The sequence below is a fragment of the Esox lucius genome, chromosome 16, assembly GCF_011004845.1.
Source record: "Esox lucius isolate fEsoLuc1 chromosome 16, fEsoLuc1.pri, whole genome shotgun sequence".
NCBI lineage: Eukaryota > Metazoa > Chordata > Actinopteri > Esociformes > Esocidae > Esox > Esox lucius.
The window spans coordinates 12,847,493-12,869,094 of NC_047584.1; the positions used below are offsets into that span (position 1 = coordinate 12,847,493).

At 44.6% G+C, this 21,602-nt stretch overlaps 1 protein-coding gene across 2 annotated transcripts; it reads right to left on the minus strand.

Moving 5' to 3' along the window:
* Nucleotides 1–1,778: 1,778 nt before the first annotated feature.
* ccnyl1 (cyclin Y-like 1) lies at nucleotides 1,779–21,303 on the minus strand. Of its 2 annotated transcripts, XM_010879962.5 has the most exons (10): nucleotides 20,174–21,300; nucleotides 14,832–14,912; nucleotides 13,468–13,511; nucleotides 12,482–12,582; nucleotides 12,343–12,378; nucleotides 10,979–11,030; nucleotides 9,510–9,629; nucleotides 8,407–8,573; nucleotides 2,647–2,809; nucleotides 1,779–2,333 (listed from the first exon to the last, which is right to left on the minus strand). In XM_010879962.5, the coding sequence occupies exons 1-10, from the start codon at nucleotides 20,328–20,330 to the stop codon at nucleotides 2,217–2,219; spliced, it is 1,038 nt and encodes a 345-aa protein (XP_010878264.1). In that variant the 5' UTR covers nucleotides 20,331–21,300; the 3' UTR covers nucleotides 1,779–2,216. The 2 variants fall into 2 exon arrangements, 1 of the variants encoding a protein (XP_010878264.1); XR_004574589.1 differs by lacking the exons at nucleotides 1,779–2,333; nucleotides 2,647–2,809 and having other exon boundaries at nucleotides 8,486–8,573; nucleotides 9,208–9,629; nucleotides 20,174–21,303.
* Nucleotides 21,304–21,602: the final 299 nt, after the last annotated feature.

The window sequence follows — 21,602 nt, forward strand, 5'->3', positions numbered from 1 at the left end:
GTTTGATACTTACTGGCACGGTAATGTTTATCCCACTTTTTGGTGCAATTCCCTTTTCCATTATATGTTACTTATACAATACTGATTTCTTTCCCATTTCACCAGTTTAAGTTTAGCACCACGATGGTAGCAAAACTATTAATTGAATAAACAGATGTGACTAAAGTACACTGCAATTTGACATCACGCCCACCTCGGATGTTCTAAATTCTACCTGGAGTATCTTTGAGAATAATACACTGCTCAAAAGGGAACACGTAATCATCAAAGTATAACCCCGAGTCATTTAAACTTCGGCATATCAATCTGTCCAGTTAGGAAGCACAAGTGATTGTGTATCAACGCAAATTAAAGTGACAACAGGTGCACTGGAGAGGCAACAGGAAGACAACCCCTAAACAGGGAATGGTGATGCAGGTGGTGGCCACAGACAATAGCTCTCTCCTGATTCTTCCTGGCTGATTCTTGTCTAGTTTTGTGTTTTGCTAATGTCCTTGTCTCTACTGGTAGCGTGAGGCTGCACCCTCAGGCCATTCAGGTCGCACAGGGAGTCCACATCCATACGTGCGGTCGCAAGGTTTGCTGTGTCTCCCAGTACAGTCTCAAGAAACATGGAGAAGATACCAGGAAATGGGCCGTTACATGAGGAGAGCTGGACAGGGCCGTAGAAAGGGCATCAACCCATCAGCAGGTTCGGTATCTGCTCCTTTGTACGAGGAGAACAGGAGGAGCACAGCCAGTCCTACAAAATGACCATCATCCAGCATGACCAGCTTGGAGGTGGGTCAGTGATGGTCTGGGGAGGCATATCCTTAGAGGGTCGCACAGACCTCCACGTGCTAGCCAAAGGTACCCCGACTACTGTTGGGTACTGGGATGAAATCCTCTGACCCATCGTCAGACCTTATGCTGGTGCAGAGGGCCCTGGGTTCCTCCTGGTGCAGGAAAATGCCCGGCCTCATGTGCCCAGAGTGTGTAGACAGTTCCTGGATGACGAAGGCATTGATGCCCTTGACTGGCCCTCACGTTCCCCAGTCCTGAATCCAACTGAGAACATCTGGGACATTGTATCAGTGCATCCGACCAAGCCTTCCTAGTAGCACCACAGACTGTCCAGGAGCTCTCTGATGCCCTGATCCAGGTCTGGGAGGAGATCCCCCTGGACACCACCTGCCATCCCATCAGGAGCAAGCCCAGACATTGTCAGGAGTGCATACAGGCACATGGGGTCATACACACTACTGTCACATTGTGAGGTGCCATGATGAAATTCACAGAAGTTGGAACCGCCTGTAATTTCCATTGTTATCTTAGATTGTCGGTGTGAGTTTGAATCCAGCCCTCAATACGTTGGTGACTTGGGTTTCCATTGAACACTCATTCTGTTGTCAATGAATTACACAATGTACAGTAAAGATTTATTTTTTACTTTTTCATTCATCTAGACCCAACGTGTGATTTTTAGTGTTCCCTTGACTTTTTTTGAGCAGTGCATTTATGATGGACTCTGATGCTGAAAGTGATTTCTATGAAAAGGTGGTGGTAAAATTCACCCCGTCAGCTACATCAGAATGCAACTTACCTAAAAAATGTAATGAAAATAACAATCAGGTGGATGACAAATATCCAGGGAAGTATCATGGTAATATTTTACTGGATGTGTACAGACATTTCCCAGCCTTAATATTAGGTTGTGGTGCCAGGCTTTAGGTAAAATATACATTTTTACCATGTGCTGACACTTGCATTCTCAGTCTAATTTTCACTCCAATGAATGCCACAAGGACTTGTTACATGATTAGTGTTTATTTAAAATACTCCATCTGCAAATTATTTTCAATTTAAAAACAGACATTTCACAGCTAGTAGCCTACATAGTAAGCAAACATAACATTAAAAATAAACCAGAAAAAAGACGTATTTTCTTCCCTCTATGTATTGAAGATCTTTTGCGCAGTCTGGTAGAGGCCAGGCATGGGGAGGGGAGCCTGGGCCTGTAGAGCTGCCCGCAACTAGACTCTAAAAGGGGTTAGGTTTGTAAGGGTTATGGGGAAGGTCATCAGAGATCCTAGGAGTTGGTTGGTTCGGCTGTAGAGGTCAGAAGACTTGGCACTGACCAGTGAGAGCAAGACTGAGTACAGCTGTCCAATAGAAGAACAGTTTTGGGAGTACAAATGCGTTGTCCAATAAGAGAACTGTTCTAAAGTATGTCTGGTCTATGAGAGCACAGCATTGGAGCGGCGGATGCCAACCAGATTGTCAGCGCTGAAGGACCTCCTCATGGCTGCTCTGCTAAGGTCCTTGTACTTGTCTTCACAGAGTCTGGAGATAGCCTGGAGAACACAGTTTGTTTTTACTGTCCTTTTTCTATACACGAGTACCCCAAACCTAATCCCATTCATGTAAACATCCCACCTTAACGTAATTCTTACATACAATTTTTCCTCTTTGGAACCAGCCAAATGTCTCCATGAGGTCAAATGGTGCTTCTTTTACTATCCTTGCACGATATTTGGTCTACACCAGGATCGTTAAGCCCCACATTATTTTGCCTTTTTACTCTGCTTAACATCTTTTCCAATGGTATACACACTGTCCAAGACTTTGTCAGGTCCCAGCACACCCCTCTACCCTTCACGGACATACCTCCAGTTTCTGTGCCCTCTCGTTGCTGAGTGGCTCCAGGGGGAAGCTGAGGTTGTTGTCCTTGGCCAGTGAACGCAGGTCAAAGTAGTACTTAGCGTAAACACTGGCTGGGACGTTGATGTTGAACTGCAGCAACTCTAGGAAGTGACGCTCCATCTCATTCCTGACAGAAAGAATAAAACAGGGTTAATACAGTCACACACAGTCACACACAGTAAAGGTTGCTCATAGGGACGGATCTAGTTCCCCAAATGAAATCCATGACAAATACGGATGCACCAATATATTGGCATCTGCTGATTGCATTGGATGGTTATTTCTGTTGCCGTTTTGATAGTCTAATAATGTATATCCAATTATATCATTTATAATATTCTGATTGTGTTTATTTTTATTAGGACATGTAGAAAGCTTACTTTTGTATGATTGGATTTGTTGAAATTAGATGCATCATCAGAACCTCCATTTTGATTTACTTCATTCCAAGGCACACGCACAACGCACCAATCAGTGGCATCCAAATCGGGACTATATCACCTAAAGAACATCGGCTATTGTATCCTCCAATCATTTTCTTATTGGTGCATCCGTATTGACAATCATCCGAGGAGAAATGGCCAAAACCTTAGATGTGGTCAGGGGCAACCTCCTGCACAGGCCAACCTTCAAAAGGCGCAGGAGTCTACGCTGCAATAACAAATTAAAACTTCACTTGAAGCTTCATGAGGGCTATTCATTACAACAGTCCTACAGAAAATGCTGGCTGACAGAGTGAATGGGTTCAGGTATATCATATTTCCTGGACATACCCATTCCATCACCATGTTTACATATGTTGGGAGGCTGGAGTACGTGGGTGCGTATATTTATACATGTTTTGGGAGGCCGGAGCGCGTGGGTGCGTATATCAATACATGTTTTGGGAGGCCGGAGCGTGTATATTTATACATGTTTTGGGAGGCCGGAGCGTGTATATTTATAAATGTTTTGGGAGGCCGGAGCGTGTGGGTGCATATATTTATACATGTTTTGGGAGCCCGGAGCGTGTGGGTGCGTATATTTATACATGTTTTGGGAGCCCGGAGCGTGTGGGTGCCTGTATTTATACATGTTTTGGGAGCCCGGAGCGTGTGGGTGCCTGTATTTATACATGTTTTGGGAGCCCGGAACGTGTGGGTGCCTGTATTTATACATGTTTTGGGAGCCCGGAGCGTGTGGGTGCCTGTATTTATACATGTTTTGGGAGCCCGGAGCGTGTGGGTGCGTATATTTATACATGTTTTGGGAGCCCGGAGCGTGTGGGTGCCTATATTTATACATGTTTTGGGAGCCCGGAGCGTGTGGGTGCCTATATTTATACATGTTTTGGGAGGCCGGAGCGTGTGGGTGCGTATATTTATACATGTTTTGGGAGGCCGGAGCGTGTGGGTGCGTATATTTATACATGTTTTGGGAGGCCGGAGCGTGTGGGTGCGTATATTTATACATGTTGTGGGAGGCCGGAGCGTGTGGGTGCGTATATTTATACATGTTTTGGGAGGCCGGAGCGTGTGGGTGCTTGTATTTATACATGTTTTGGGAGGCCGGAGTGCGTATATTTATACATGTTTTGGGAGGCTGGATTGTGTATATTATGTGTGTGCATATATTCATACATTTGTGTTAGGAGGATGGTCTCCCAGGGCAACTAATGGAGCAGGCGAGAGCTGGAGCCATTATGTAGGAGTGGTGAGAGCCTCTCCAGATCCTCCCTCCCTCCTGGCCCAGCTCACAAAGAGCACTTCAATAGATGAGATGAAAATAGACCGCAGACCGAGGAGCAACATGGGCTCGCACATACTGTGTACACACACACACACACACACACACACACACACACACACACACACACACACACACACACACACACACGCACACGCACACACACAAGTCAAACCCAGACCACTTTAAAAGCCACTCGAATGAAAGTCCATACTGGAGAGTAGGAGCCTACTGATTGATTTGAGATTGCTTCCTGCATACAACCTTACCAAGCCTCTAACGGTCTAGGGGCTCCATCCTCCTCTGGCTTTAAGACAGGGTTAGTGTCAAATGCACGTTTCTTGGAAAATCTGATGTTTTTGTAATTTACCTGTCATACCAGCTTGCTGGCACTCTGGGGGGAGGGGTGGAAATTTGAGGTGTGTCCTTAAAAACATAATCCAAAGGGTGCTACCTTCTGGCAGTGTTGGGAGAGAGTTTCTGTCTGGTCTTAAACATATGTTGGATTATGGTATGAATTTTGATAACTCAACTTAAGCCATGACACAAAACCCATATGAAAGGAACAAGAGTAATTGTGCTTTTGGTGCCTGCAAAAGTTGTATTTTAAAACAAATGTTTTCCTTTATTTGATACATCCAGCATACCCCCTCTCTTAAGCTTGTAAATGCATTTGGAAATACATTTTAGTCTTCAAAGCTTTTTAAAGAGCGAGCAGACATCCCCTTATCTGGCCATATTATTTATGTATAGTATACAATGTGTCATTGTGGACCCTTGCAAAATTCATCCATCACCTGTACATCATCTAACAGGAGATTACATCATCCTGGTGACTCTCAAACTGTAGTCTTAATAAAGAGCAAAAAAGGCGGGAAACTCTTCGGAAAGGTTAGCCTACAGCGGATGCATTATCACCCAAACTGGATGATTGAAGATGGGGGGTGGGGGGAGGCTGATGAATGTTGATGAATTTGGCATTAACTGCAAGTGTTGTTGCTGACCATATGGCCAGCCCATAAAAGGATGCATCTGAAAACTCCCTTTATGGGAAGACTTTTCAAATGAACACTGCCACAACTTGCTACGTCACAAAGCACGCATCACTTGAAGTTCCACAAAACTGACAGTGACCTTAGTTCACTCCAAATGGCCTGCACAGTCCAAAGATCTCCATCCAACAGCAACTTATGATGTGGAACAAGGTTTGAAACATGAATGTGTGGCCAAAAGGGCAGGGTGTAAGGGAAGGTGTCAGCACGGACCAAAATCCCTAAGGAATGTTTCAAGAACTTAGTTCAATTCATGCCGGGATGAATTCAAGCTGTCCTTAAAGCAAAAATGGGTCTTACCCAATACTAGATAGGTTTAACTAATAAAGTGGCCGTCTGGAGACTAACAGACTACCATTAAAATGTTATTTATTCCAAGTCATAGATAAGACTTTAAATACACAACTAGAAACAACCACATTATCAAGCCACAGAGCATGTCTTGATGCTCAGCGAGGGGCCAAGCCTGGACACCTACAACAGAGCAGGTCTTGATGCTCAGCGAGGGGCCAAGCCTGGACACCTACAACAGAGCAGGTCTTGATGCTCAGCGAGGGGCCAAGCCTGGACACCTACAACAGAGCAGGTCTTGATGCTCAGCGAGGGGCCAAGCCTGGACACCTACAACAGAGCAGGTCTTGATGCTCAGCGAGGGGCCAAGCCTGGACACCTACAACAGAGCAGGTCTTGATGCTCAGCGAGGGGCCAAGCCTGGACACCTACAACAGAGCAGGTCTTGATGCTCAGCGAGGGGCCAAGCCTGGACACCTACAACAGAGCAGGTCTTGATGCTCAGCGAGGGGCCAAGCCTGGACACCTACAACAGAGCAGGTCTTGATGCTCAGCGAGGGGCCAAGCCTGGACACCTACAACAGAGCAGGTCTTGATGCTCAGCGAGGGGCCAAGCCTGGACACCTACAACAGAGCAGGTCTTGATGCTCAGCGAGGGGCCAAGCCTGGACACCTACAACAGAGCAGGTCTTGATGCTCAGCGAGGGGCCAAGCCTGGACACCTACAACAGAGCAGGTCTTGATGCTCAGCGAGGGGCCAAGCCTGGACACCTACAACAGAGCAGGTCTTGATGCTCAGCGAGGGGCCAAGCCTGGACACCTACAACAGAGCAGGTCTTGATGCTCAGCGAGGGGCCAAGCCTGGACACCTACAACAGAGCAGGTCTTGATGCTCAGCGAGGGGCCAAGCCTGGACACCTACAACAGAGCAGGTCTTGATGCTCAGCGAGGGGCCAAGCCTGGACACCTACAACAGAGCAGGTCTTGATGCTCAGCGAGGGGCCAAGCCTGGACACCTACAACAGAGCAGGTCTTGATGCTCAGCGAGGGGCCAAGCCTGGACACCTACAACAGAGCAGGTCTTGATGCTCAGCGAGGGGCCAAGCCTGGACACCTACAACAGAGCAGGTCTTGATGCTCAGCGAGGGGCCAAGCCTGGACACCTACAACAGAGCAGGTCTTGATGCTCAGCGAGGGGCCAAGCCTGGACACCTACAACAGAGCAGGTCTTGATGCTCAGCGAGGGGCCAAGCCTGGACACCTACAACAGAGCAGGTCTTGATGCTCAGCGAGGGGCCAAGCCTGGACACCTACAACAGAGCAGGTCTTGATGCTCAGCGAGGGGCCAAGCCTGGACACCTACAACAGAGCAGGTCTTGATGCTCAGCGAGGGGCCAAGCCTGGACACCTACAACAGAGCAGGTCTTGATGCTCAGCGAGGGGCCAAGCCTGGACACCTACAACAGAGCAGGTCTTGATGCTCAGCGAGGGGCCAAGCCTGGACACCTACAACAGAGCAGGTCTTGATGCTCAGCGAGGGGCCAAGCCTGGACACCTACAACAGAGCAGGTCTTGATGCTCAGCGAGGGGCCAAGCCTGGACACCTACAACAGAGCAGGTCTTGATGCTCAGCGAGGGGCCAAGCCTGGACACCTACAACAGAGCAGGTCTTGATGCTCAGCGAGGGGCCAAGCCTGGACACCTACAACAGAGCAGGTCTTGATGCTCAGCGAGGGGCCAAGCCTGGACACCTACAACAGAGCAGGTCTTGATGCTCAGCGAGGGGCCAAGCCTGGACACCTACAACAGAGCAGGTCTTGATGCTCAGCGAGGGGCCAAGCCTGGACACCTACAACAGAGCAGGTCTTGATGCTCAGCGAGGGGCCAAGCCTGGACACCTACAACAGAGCAGGTCTTGATGCTCAGCGAGGGGCCAAGCCTGGACACCTACAACTTCCGTATTCATCAAATAATTCCATGCCCACAGCAGCAGAGTGACAGTCATTTTTGGTTGTGAAAAGACCTACAGCTCCAGAAAAAATTGAGACCATTGCACCTTTTTCTTTCCTATACTTCTTACAGAGAGGGCCAGGAGAGGTCTGCCAAATGAACATTTACTGGAAGTGGACTTGAAGGCAGACCATGCTCATACAGCTCCAGAAAAAAAGGTTTTGAGTGAGGAACAGAAGCGTTCAATTTGCAGTGGTCTCTTAATTTTAACACTTATGTTCCTCACTCAAAACCATCCTTTTCAACTTTTTTGGAAAGAAAAGAAAAAGGTGCAGAGGTCTCATCCATTTTTCCAGAGCTGTATTTTGGACATACCCTCAAACCTATAGCTTAGCCCTAACATCTCCCACTGGGTTCAGCCAAAAGAGCCCTGTCAAGACAGTACAGAAACACTAACGTGCTGCCTCCTCACTATACGATGTTGCCAAAATTGTATCTTGTATATGCATGAGCATGTCAACAGAGATTCACATTTTGGCAATTTAGCAGGCCCTGTTATCCAGAGAGGCTTACAGTAGCTTTAACGGTGAAGGACTGACGGACCCACACCCACCCACCCACCCACACCCACACCCACACCCACACCCACACACACACACACACACACACACACACACGTGTGTTGATCGAACTGTGGAAGACGTACATGTCCTCCACGGTGATGTCTTTCAGAATCTGACAGTAGTCTACGTTCCACACAGCCTGGTCGTCCCACACCTTGGAGGCCAGCAGGATGGCTCCCAGCACGATGCGCTTCCAGTTAGACGGACAGATGTCGATCTCAGCATAGGTCAGCAGGCGCTCCAGATACACCTGGTGAGGCGGAGGGATCAGACGTTACAGTACCTTTGGTGGTTGGTTCCATTCAGGAATGGGACCTTTACATAAATCGGTCGAAAACCTGTATGGATGAAATAGTACTTATCCACTGGACTCCGACCACAAGAAATGGTTAATATAATATCTATTAGAGTTGTCTCTAATACTGTATATTTGAGGATTATCTGCTGTCCTGTCCTCTAAACTCATGGAATATGCGCCCCCTTCCCCAATGCTATACGTTTCTCATGAGTTTCCATACTGTTGCTAAAATATGACTCATTTTGTGTCTTACTAATGTTACAACATTGCTGCATTAGTTTACGCTGATTGGGAACAATTAGTGGTAGCGTTGTAAAAAAACTAAAACAAAATAATAATATAATATTAGAATCCCCCCCCCCAGGTTTTATTGAATTTTTCTTAACGTTCAGGATCTCATGGTTGTTTAAACGTTACAACGTTCAAAGCATCACACCACTATACTGTATATTGAGAAGACGTGCAGTGCTTGGTCAGTGCTTAATACCTTCCTCTGCTGTCCTATGTTGGCTATTCTCTGGTCATGGGGAACATTTACAGGGGGCCAGGGCCTGTTCACCTCCATACACAGGTACCCAGCACTTACCCCACATAGGACAACTCTTCTGGGTACAGGAGGCTGGATATTGCCCTGGTTCTGGTCCCCTATCTAGGCAACACTATGGTCATTGGGAAGAGAAATGCGATGCCTGGCCAGTGCTTTATACGTCCCTCTGCTGTCCTCTGGTGGCACATACGCACACATGCAGGTACTAATATCCAGTATATTCTGTCTCCTTTCATATGTTGGTTGGCTGTTGGTGTGTGTGTGTGTGTGTGTGTGTGTGTGTGTGTGTGTGTGTGTGTGTGTGTGTGTGTGTGTGCGCGCGTGCTGACTAGTCTCCTCACCAGGGTGACAATGGCACACTCTGCAGTAAGCTGTGCTGTGCTGAACAATGTCCGGACAAAGCGGTAGATGAGTTTGTGCTCCGGGTCCATACGGGCGTAGTCATCAGGTACCCTCTCTCTCTAAAGGGAGAAGACAGCGTTAGCACAAACAGTCTCTAATAGTAGCACAAACGACTCTCAGCCGCTTTGGAAACAATTATGTAATTTATTTATTATTGACTGCTTTATTATTGTTTAATTGTTCAGGTCATGGACTCAATGGATGCTATTGGTGCAAAGATCTATTCCCAGCTGACTTTAAATTAAACATCATAGCTATCAAACACTTTCTGTAAATTAAACTGATACATTAAATAATCTTTAAGCAAATTAAAATCCCACGACTGAAAATTGAGGTTAATCTCCAAATGATTGCTTGCAGAGCATATCCTTTCATGTAAAACAGAATGCTTCACCTATGGGATCTTCCCTGGAAAATAACGGTTACCAAATGATCGCGCATAATGGATTAAATAAATTGTGATTTTCAGTCTGCATTCACCAGACAAAATAGTTTGCCGTGAATTTATAAGGCTGCAGTGAATGTATCAAATCTTTGTATAGTGCATACTTTACACAACACACACACGTCAATGATGGAACATTTTACAATGTCATTCAGAAACAATGCATAGGCCCTACGTCAATTTGCACAATAATCTTATCAATTACATTAGTTTAAATATTCTCTTTAGTGACTGCTCTACTGGGGGTTTACATTGGAATTGTAACTCAATCCACACTGCTTCATTCAGAAAGGAGACATCAAACATGGATACATTTTCAATTGTCTGAACACGCTTGTTTCATAGATTTTTATTTATTTAAATAGAAACAGGATTTCTGCTCTGAGAAATAAGACCCTTGCTTCGTGACAGTTTTCCATTTACAGGAGTCATTTAAACTTGAAAATAGTGGATCATTAAGTTTGATATCTGTTAGAAGACTGTCAGGGCAGGGGGTTTCCCTAATCTCAAATGTGTAAATATCATACCAAGTTCCTCCTGTGTCATAACATCAAGTGTCTCCAATAGTTGTGTGATTGTTTTGGGAACATGGTATCACAGAAATGTTCTTAAATTGGGTAAACCATGATGCGTCAAGTTAAATTTCCTACCAGAGCTAAACTAAAGCATGTCCATTCAATGTGCAATGCTGAAGTAAGAGTTCTAGGTGTTCTGGGCCATGGCATAAAGCTGCATAGTAAAGTGTGTAAGAGAGCTGAGACCTGCACTGTAAGGTCTCGAAGGGGAGTGGCCAGTTATTGATGTAGACAAAGGCTGACACACCAATACTGCCCACAGCACATCCACTGCAGACCTGTTTTGATGTAAACCTATTTTACCAGCTGGTCTTTGAAATCCAGAACAGGGATTTCACTTTCTGTAAGCCCTGTACACATTATAGTCAATCTGGAATCGCCCACTTACCGATAAGGGATGTGTCTTCTCATCAAAAATGTCCAAAGTCCTGTCAGAATCCCTGAGGGAGACAGAGGGACAGACTGTGAACACCTGTACTATAGACCAAATATTGTACACGGTCCACTGCATGTTGACCCAGAAACATTGTTTGGCAATTACGGCTGTCACTATTAGGACATTTTAGTTGACGTTTGTCACACAAATAATTTCAGTTAACGATTTAACTGTCTATATCGTTCATTTTATGCCACTGTTATAGTGTAAGCCTAATATTATTTTAGGAGTACATGTGGTGGGTCCGGAGATGGTTTTTCAGACTTGTAGTGATCGCGCTTTTGACCACCACCTTTCTGGACCAAATCCGAAAATTCAGCTGCTCCCAATAATTGTTTCACTTGGCTTAAAACCAAAATACGCCCAGAGCTGTGCAGTTGTATTCGGCTTTGGAACTACCACTAAATACATTTTTAACTACCACAAAAACAATTACATTTTCCTGCGCATCGCATGCTAAAACTATGATGTAGGCCTTCCCTAGTGTAACAAAACATGTTTCAACACACCGTTGATTAATTCAGTTTAACATGTATAACGACGATTCATTTTATTTTCAAGCGTAGGCCTAAATATGCAATGGGACAGCAGTTTTCAATATATGCCTTTTAATGCGCATTATGTAATTTGAAATTATGGATGGAAATTACAAAATTGGACAAAATTACACATACTTTTTTCTTTTGTCGATTAAAGTTTATACAACAAATGGCCAACTGAAACGTGTTTGTCTATTAACTAATAACGTTGCGAAATTACAACATTGCATTGCAAAACTATTTGAACCTGGGTTTAAACATAGTCATTTCCTTCTTAATTTCACTTACAGTGATATTATCTGTACGTTTCCGCAGAGCTGTCAAACGCTATGCTGCACCCCTGGGCTAGATGTCCTAACTGATTGAAACAGACATCATTCACACGTGTTTGTTGAGATGTTTCTAACATCGGCGTAAAACTCCATTCAGATTAGAAACATGCGAATTTGGAATCTAAATATTGTGCAAAAAGATTGTCGTCATTAAAAATAATTGCGATCTGGCTCAAATAATCGCGACAGCCATAGTGGGATTTATTTGGAGCTATGTCTAAATCAACTGAAGCTAGAACTAAAAGTGGTGTATTGTCATTCTAAATTGGCCTTAGCATTAGCGAACTACTTAATCAGCTTTTGGTTTGATGCAGTAAAGACAGCTACTGTGTCATCAGAAGAGATGCTGCATCCACTACTATCCACATCTAACGTGATGGCAATGTGCCCAGCGGACACATACAGATGCACCATGAACTGAGAACGTCAAAACATTCCCACCTACCTGTTCTTAATGTGGTAGTATATTGCTAATGTAACACTGGAAGAGAAGAAAGAGAATTCATTAGGCTGGAGTTTTCTAACTAGAAAATGTACATTTTCTGTGTGTGTAGTACATACACATGAAGGTAGAGAGCACCCACCATTTTATTGTGCTTTTCAAGTTGGGTTGGCTGACCGTGCTGTCATCTATAAAGATGGTGGAACAGGAACTATACTTCTTACAGAGAGGGCCAGGAGAGGTCTGCCAAATGAACATTTACTGGAAGTTGACTTGAAGGCAGACCATGCTCATACAGCTCCAGAAAAAAAAGTATGAGACCACGGCACCTTTTTCTTTCCTTTCCAAAAAAGTTGAAAAGGAAAGTTTGGAGGGAGGAACAGAAGTGTTCAATTTGCAGTGGTCTCTTAATTTTAATCCTTCTGTTCCTCACTCAAAAACCTCCTTTTCAACTTTTTTGGAAAGGAAAGAAAAAGGTGCAGAGGTCTCTTCATTTTATCCGGAGCTGTATCTGCCACCCTGAAAACATTTCTTTAGAGGTAATTGATAGTTAGCCTATGGTGACTGTAGCTAAATACTAAGAATTCCTGTAGGAAATCCTGTGGACAAACCTACTGTTTAATTATAATAATGATTTTAACTTACATAGGGGTTTTAAAGGGCCTGGCAGATTTAACTCGACTATGTGTTCATGAGTTGAGGCTGGACCCACTCAAAACATTCAGAAGACATCTCCTGTTTTCTTGTGTTTGTTTTCTAGCTGACAAGACACCACAAATATTGAGATACCCACATGGGAGACAGCTCTGCCTTTTACTTGACCAGTCTAAAGGTCTTGGCATTCAGCTAGATTCCACAGTGGGAAAACTGGGCATACATTACAGAACCTACAGGTCAGTGTAAACAAAGGTCAACAGGGCAGATATAATCTCAGCCAACCCTCTGCTTAGATCCTATGAATTCTCCCCAGAGTTGGTCAGGAGTGATGGTCAGAACGGTGACTATGGTGTTGCCCTCTAAAGAGGTGGATCACTGTTTCGGTGTTTTGACAAACACAAGCTGTTGTTCATGTGTACCCAATCCTACAACAAAGGCAGACAAAGCCCTTCTTCCCGTTTGAATACTCACATGACTAACATGGTTTATGTGATTGCTTTTCCTCTTGTCCCGCACTGAAAGGAAAAATAAAATAGTCTGTGTCAGGCTCAGACAAAACAGTTCTGTAAAATGGAACATGATGAGTAACAGTACAACAGACTCTTTTACATAGCACGTTAATAGGCGAGTAAACACTGAGCCACACAGCCGAGGAGCAGAACACGAGTGTTGGACATTTAATGTAAGCCTACAAGGTATTATTACATACACCCATTAGCCATGACCACCTGCCTCATATTGTGTAGGTCCCCCTTTTGCTGCCAAAACAGCCCTGACCCATCAAGGCATGGCCTCCACTAGACCTCTGAAGGTGTGCTGTGGTATCTGGCACCAAGACGTTAGAAGCAGATTCTTTAAGTCCTGTAAGTTGGGAGGAGGGGCCTCCATGGATCGGACTTGTTTGTCCAGCACATCCCACAGATGCTCAATTGGATTGAGATCTGGGGAATTTGGAGGCCAAATCAACACCTTGAACTCGTTGTTGTGTTCCTCAAACCATTCCTGGACCATTTTTGCTTTGTGGCAGGGATGCATTATCCTGCTGAAAGAGGCCAATGCCATCAGGGAATACCACTGCCATGACAGGGTGCACATATTCTGCAACAATACTCAGGTAGGTGGTACGTGTCAAAGTAACATCCACATGAATGGCAGGACCCAAGGTTTCCCAGCAGAATATTGCCCAAAAGCATCACACTGCCTCCGCTGGCTTGCCTCCTTCCCATAGTGCATCCTGGTGCCATGTGTTCTCCAGGTAAGCGACACACACGGACCCGGCCATCCACATGATGTAAAAGAAAACATGATTCATCAGACCAGGCCACCTTATTCCATTACTCCGTGGTTCAGTTCTAATACTCACGTGCCCATTGTAGGCACTTTTTGCACTGTGTGTTCTGACACCTTTCCATCAGTACCAGCATGACCTTTTTCAGCAATGTGAGCTACAGTAGCTTGACTGTAGGATCAGACCACACGGGCCAGCCTTCGCTCCCCACATGCATCAAGGAGCCTTGGCCACCCATGAACCAGTCTTGTCCTTCCTTGGACCACTGTTGATAGGTACTGACCACTGCAGACCGGGAACACCCCACAAGGGCTTCAGTTTGAGATGCTCTGACCCAGTCATCTACCCATCCCAATTTGGTCACTCAGATCCTTACGCTTGCCCATTTTTCCTGCTTCTAACGCATCAACTTTGAGGACAGAACATTCACTTGCTGCCTAATATATCCCATCCACTGACAGGTGCCGTGATAATGAGATGATCAGTGTTACTTCACCTGTCAGTGGTCATAATGTTATGGCTGATCGGCTTTGAGCACAGTACTTACACTCCACATCTGTCTGGGACTTGCTGAGAAAGATGGTGCTGGCTCGGGCATGGTCTGACGGGTTGGACTCCTGGGCCAGTTCTGGAACCCACAAAGAAACAGATGACACAATGATAAGTCCTATAGGAGAGCCTGGCTAGATTCATAGTTAGCAGAGCTGTTCCATACCACAGAACATCTTGGTGTATCCTTCCATGTAAGGCAGTTTATATACAATCAATAATATGTATTCAGCTTGTGTAATGCTTTGAAGGCACTTGAGAATGACCAAAATCAAAATGTATTTTAAGATCAAGGTGGCCAATGCTGATGTTCAGTGAAATGTAATTAGAGTATTAAATGCAATGTAAAGCATGAAGAAATACGATCAAACAAAGATAACCTTCCTTAAAATGTATTTTACTTATTAAATTAAGAAACATTGTTGTGCTTAAGTGCTTAAAATGGCATTCAGTTTATAACTTTATCCAAAACAATCCACTTCACTGCTGTGAACTAGCAGCTCATTGGCGTTCCCTTGCATGTCAGAGAAATTCATAAGATCTACAAACCTGAGGATTCCAAAATCACAATGCACATTCTGTCCAATTCATTCAATCTGCCCATAGTCAGAAAAGACAGACAAAAACACAAAGCTTTCTTGGTCTATACCAATATCGTCTGACTTGAGGCATTTTACAACACTTCTTTCCATAATACGACAATCATTTGACTATTAACAGTAATGTATTGTATACTGTTTCAGCTGGTCATGTCAGCAGACACTAGTGAATACACCACATACCAAATGGCTAGAGGGAACACTTGGATGTGCAATAGCAGGACTATCTGAGATACCGGTAGAATATAATCTGGAACAAGGCAGAGCATCACTGTGCAGAACATCACTGAACCACTTCAGCCACATTTGTCCTGCAGTATCTGGGATTAAGGCAGGCATGCCAACACCCAACTCAATGACTGAAGGGAAACATGTGAAGCAGCTAACCAGGCAAAACCACCTAACAGACTTAGATAGCAGCAGCACCGCAAATCTAATGCCGCAGATGGATCTGATACATAACAGGTCCACCACCAACGTCAGGTTAGGCTCAGCGATCCGACTGGACTCTAGCTACCTCATTGCAAGATCGGGTGGCCCGGGCCTGGATCAGAGATGTGGCAGGGAGGGCCCAGGGGGATGCCAGGCCAGGCAGGCGGGTTGGCAGTGCCCAAGGTAGGGAGGTTGGTATGGGAGAGGACAACAATGAGGCCTTTGTCTGGGATGCCTGTGGAGAACACTGGATCTTCACTCACGCCGCTCCACCCATACTGGCGAGTGTGCTGAGAAACAGGCTGGGGGGGGCAGGGAGCGGGGGTGCCAGTCATGCCAGCCTATCTGAAGACACACTATAAAACTAAATAGTGTCTGCTTCATAAAGACGAGCGACTCGGACCAACCGGGAGACTAGCCTATATATAGACTAAGCTTTTACAACACACACCACAGAATGAATGCTGCCTCACCAAGAAACATCAAATTCCGTGGGATTGCGGGCATTGTCTGACATGTCAATAGGTGTAGGCGATCTTTATGACTATACTGTTTTTAAACGCATCTGCCAACGTTAGTACGTGGGAGAGTGATATAATCAAGTGAGATGGAATAAACCAGCCAGGTGAAGAATGTCTGCCCGGTTGGAAGAAGCTCAATATAACACTGTTGCACTGGTCATTCACACCGGCTTGTTGCTAAATTAGCTAACTGGCACGTCACCGAATGCCATCCAGATGGTGACCAATACCACAATAGTCAGTTATTTCTCTCTCAGGCCATTGAAATAATCGTCATGTTCTCTTACAAGTTTTAACTGGCGCTATGCCGCTGGCGCCAGCTAGCCAGCTTATGAACTAGATAGCTGGGAATGGCTTGAATGGCATGTCTGTACAGCCTCACCCACAGCAGCTCTAAATATGTACGTTATGTATCCAAGAGATGCCATCTAAAGAAAACTTCCTTGGCTTTAAATGCGCTATTGAATCTCCAGATGAACGCTGGCTTGAATTATTTGGTTTCAACACTTTCAGTCAGGAGTCTACAGTGTTTCACTCACATAGCCACTTAAACATTCTGTCGTGCGACCTGGAATTTTAATTTGGTGCATTGTTTTAATTTGGCGCAGTGTCCGGACACTAGCTTTAATATCCCAAATATTCGTACATTGTGCACCTGTCCGCATACCAGCCTGCTACCAACACCAACTGGACAAATCCACTAAGGTGAACCCGGCAGAGACAGACATGCTTTTACTGGATAAGCCTCAGCCTCAGCTCCGCAAGACGGACAACTCCACTCATTCATTCGCCAGCCTCCAACAGTCCCTCCCTGGACCGGAGTCTTCCCGTCGGGGCATCCAGTATCCACACAGTCCTTTCTTGATATTTCTGTCCCGGCTCTACTGCTCCAGTTTGAAAGGCATGCCACTGCCATGTGATGCCAGGGGACGGGATGTGGTTCAGCCAAGCAGACATACCTCTCAACACAAAGCAGGGCACACCCTGGTTGGTACGTTATCAATTAGCCGATATACCACTACTACAGCAGGCATGTTATTAACCAGCCTAATTACCAGTAACAGGCATGTTATTAACCAGCCTAATTACCAGTAACAGGCATGTTATTAACCAGCCTAATTACCAGTAACAGGCATGTTATTAACCAGCCTAATTACCAGTAACAGGCATGTTATTAACCAGCCTAATTACCAGTAACAGGCATGTTATTAACCAGCCTAATTACCAGTAATAGGCATGTTATTAACCAGCCTAATTACCAGTAACAGGCATGTTATTAACCAGCCTATTTACCAGTAACAGGCATGTTATTAACCACTGGCCTATATACCACTACAACAGTAGTCATTATCCAATGGCCTGTATACCACCTCTACAGTACCAGCCTATATACCACCTTTACAGTAAGTCATGTTATTAAGCAGCCTATATACCACCTTTACAGTAAGTCATGTTATTAAGCAGCCTATATACTACTACTAAAATAACAGCGCCTATGATCTGGAAGTCCATGTTACTTACTGCACGAGAAGCCTATGTCTGGATCATATCACATTTTGATTCAGCCTCACAGATTACCTCATATAGCAAAGTATTCATCTGTACAGGCTTTAATGGATTTAGTAGAAAGAGATAGCACACTTTGTCTGCTTGTAGAGTGTGATGTGTGTTGCACCCTAGGCTCTGGGAAAAAGGGACAGAAAAAGTGGTCTAGAGGAAGGCTGCACAGCTCTATTGATTATGAGGGCCACTGTTGTGGCTGCAGAGGAACATCCATGCTGTGTGATCAATAGCCTATTGGCAGTTCATAGATCAGACAGCATGGATGGATTTCAGACCAATGATGATGAGTCTAGCATGCTAAAAAAGGTGCTAGGCTAACATTTACAGTGGCTGTCTGAACGTGATTATTATACACCCAAACGTTTTATATCCTGACTGACCAACCAGAGAACACACGAGCAGGGATAGCACTCAAGTGACATCACACCCCGTGTCCATCTCAGTTCTGTCCAATCAGCTTCTTCACCATCCACCTACAGTTGATTATCCTACTCCTCTACCACCCTCTTACAGCAGATGCCAGATCTGGAATGAGAAGTTGGAGGACTGTCTTTCAAAGGACACAAAGGGGAAGGGACTGACCCAGGCCAGCTATGTAGCAGCTGGGTCCACTACACTAGGCTTAGTGCTAGCGGAGAGGTCCAAAATAAACCAGGGCAGAGGGCAAAGTGCTCTCTTAGAGGAATGCCTCAGTCAGCTACGATAGGGTGGGTGAAGCTTTGCAGAGGTCAGAGAAAATATTGTGGATTTCTCCATAATGGCTAAAACAAGACCACCTTCAAGATCAGCGAAAGTCCTCTGTTATTAGGAAGACACGCCAAGCTGAAAGACGAAATCACAGCTCATCCATACACATAAGGGCTCATCTTAGCATTACTGAGCTTACAGTTCAACTGGAGCTAAATAAAACGCTTCTACGGAGGACAGTGTTCTCAGCATCGGTTTACAACAGTTTCTCGACTTGCATTTGACATTAGGCAGAAAAGGAGAGCGCTGGAGAGATGGACATACAGCTGTCCAGTGGTATCACATGGTCAGGATGTCAGGGATAGCTGGGAGATCTGGGGTAGAAATGATTTGGGTTCTCGGTCATGTTCTAACCCCCAGCCATCCACAAGAACTCTATCTTCTGGTTTCAATCCCAATTGACACAATACGTTATGGTGCAGTTCTCTGGTCAAGCCACTAGTACACTGCAAAGAACAGCGGTTGTGAAACTCGTGTCTGAAGCACGCCATGAAGTCTGTGACCAGACAAAATACAATGTCATATTATACTCTTAAGATCTTAACACTGAGCCTAATGAACCTGGCACAGATACCGGGATCATATTATTCTTGAATGAGTAACTGAAAATAGTTTTAGACAATTTCAAGTTTAAATACACTATAAAATGTTCCTTCCCAGTCCAAAATCTAGTTAATTCTGATATGCACTTCCAAACATAGTAAAACTCTCGTGCCATTTTCATTTCACTCAATATTGGTTGTATAATAAACGGGTCCACTGATGAATATCCTATCATAAGAAATTTAAGAACCACTGACATGGTAAAGACATCTAATCCTCGGACTAGCTGAGCTGTTGGCTGTGGCTAGTTCTATGTCCATGCATTTTTACTGTCAAAAAGTATAGAAAATATCAACTTCTAACAGATAGGCAGATACACAAGCCAATAAAAATGAGCTGTACTATGCAGGCCTAATTAAAAAAGATAATGTACACAGAACAGACCAAACGTCATATTCTATTTTGGTATCCATTCTGAGATCAGTTTAACACCTGCATGGTGGTTACCCTTCGGGTGTAGGGACTAGCCAAGGCTGGGTGTGTATGGTCAGAACTTTTAAATCATGTTATGTATAAGAAACATGCCTCTTTCAAACTGTGTAATTAAGAATGAGGGATAACGTCTGATATGAAATAAAAGTATAACTAACATTCCTGAAAATGTTTCTACTAAATGTGGTGAGTTTGTGTTACACTCAGGTCTTACAACACACGTGTGGAACAGAAGTCCCCACAAAGATAGTGAATGTATTAGCGGTTAGGTTTTGGCTTGCATTCGTTTTTAGGTTCAGCATTAATGTTCAAATTTGGCATGAGTGGGTATGTTTAGGATATGGCATATAAGTGGTTTAGGTATGTAAGGCACGAAAGTTAGGGGGTATGGAATATGGATTTCCGGTACCCACAAGGCAAGGAAAACGAACTCATGTGCCTACCGTCAGGCACCTCCCGGTCGCTGATATGCTGCAGATACGGGCCAGTGTCGTCACTCACATCCGTGTTTATTTGGTAGTCTTCATAGCGATCAGCCGGTTGCCTTGGTAGCTTTGGGCTTCCCTCCGGAGACACGCAGCATGATAACGTATTCCCCATTGCAAACCAAGGACAACTTTACGGTTTACGTTTTCAGTAGTGCAAAAATTATTCAAGGATGCCAGTTATCTAGCTTTACAGTGGCTATATATAAATACATAAACCAAGGATTCTGCTAGAAATCCTGGAATCTAAAAAGAAAAGTATAGAAAAAAATAAACATAAATGTTCAACTAAATTGCTGCCCAATAATGATAAATTGCACCCCATCCATTTGAGGGTACGCCCGTGCTCCGTCCGCACCATTAAACAGATTGCTAGCGTAGCAGCGGCAATAAAAATCGATGTTTGTTCGAGTATGCTACTATTTACATAAAAATACGGTTACCAACAAGTTAACTACACAAATGATTTTTAACACTGAGGTCACCAAGAAGCTGTTTACAGTGGAGCATTACAAGTATTTGCCCATTCATCCATTTGGCATTCCTTTACTTTGCTAGAAATGTCAGCTAACTTGGTGGTAGCCCGCAAGCTAGCCGCAATGAAACATTGTAAGAGCAATGAGTTAGCTAGCTAACGTTAGCTAGCTACTCCGTTTAACTTTGCCAATATACATCCACCCCTCCGGATCTGCCGTTTAAACTATATACAAGTTATTCAACACACGAGCCACTTGTTCCGAGCCCAATCACCTATTTCCAAAAGTTTCCCGACCAAGGAATCCCAATTGTCAATTCGGTCTTTGATTCCCGATCCCAGGATCAAACACAAACTCTGTCTCGAGGCTTGAGGCCTACACCTTCGTAAATGCCCTCCTAAACAAATCAAAGCCGTAGAGCTCCAAATCATTTAGCGAAATTAATCTAGTCAAGTTTTCTCAAAGTTCATCTTCGACCATGCAACTTCAAACTCAAGATCCTCTTTTATCCCCTCCTCCCCACCGGCCGGTTTTGCGAGACGCTCCCCGCCACCACCGCCATCTGTCCGAACACGGCTACCTGGCACGAACAATTGACCCACCTACTTACAGAATACCATAAATTACACTGGGTGTACAATCAAAACAAAATGAATGCTTCGATGACTATTGGTTGAAACGCCTGTCAGTGAAATTGAATTCTGACCAATAAATACATTCCGTATTCTTACATCCTCATCCCTATTGGTTTTTAAAGTTTGAATAATCAAACATTTCCGTAACCCATTGCTCAATGTACTTGCCAATTAAGGGAATATTTTGGGTAATCGTCCGCTTGATTAGATAACAAATCTTGAGGCAAAAGCCGCGGTCACGTGACATCGAAATTATCCCAATCCTGTTTATATTAA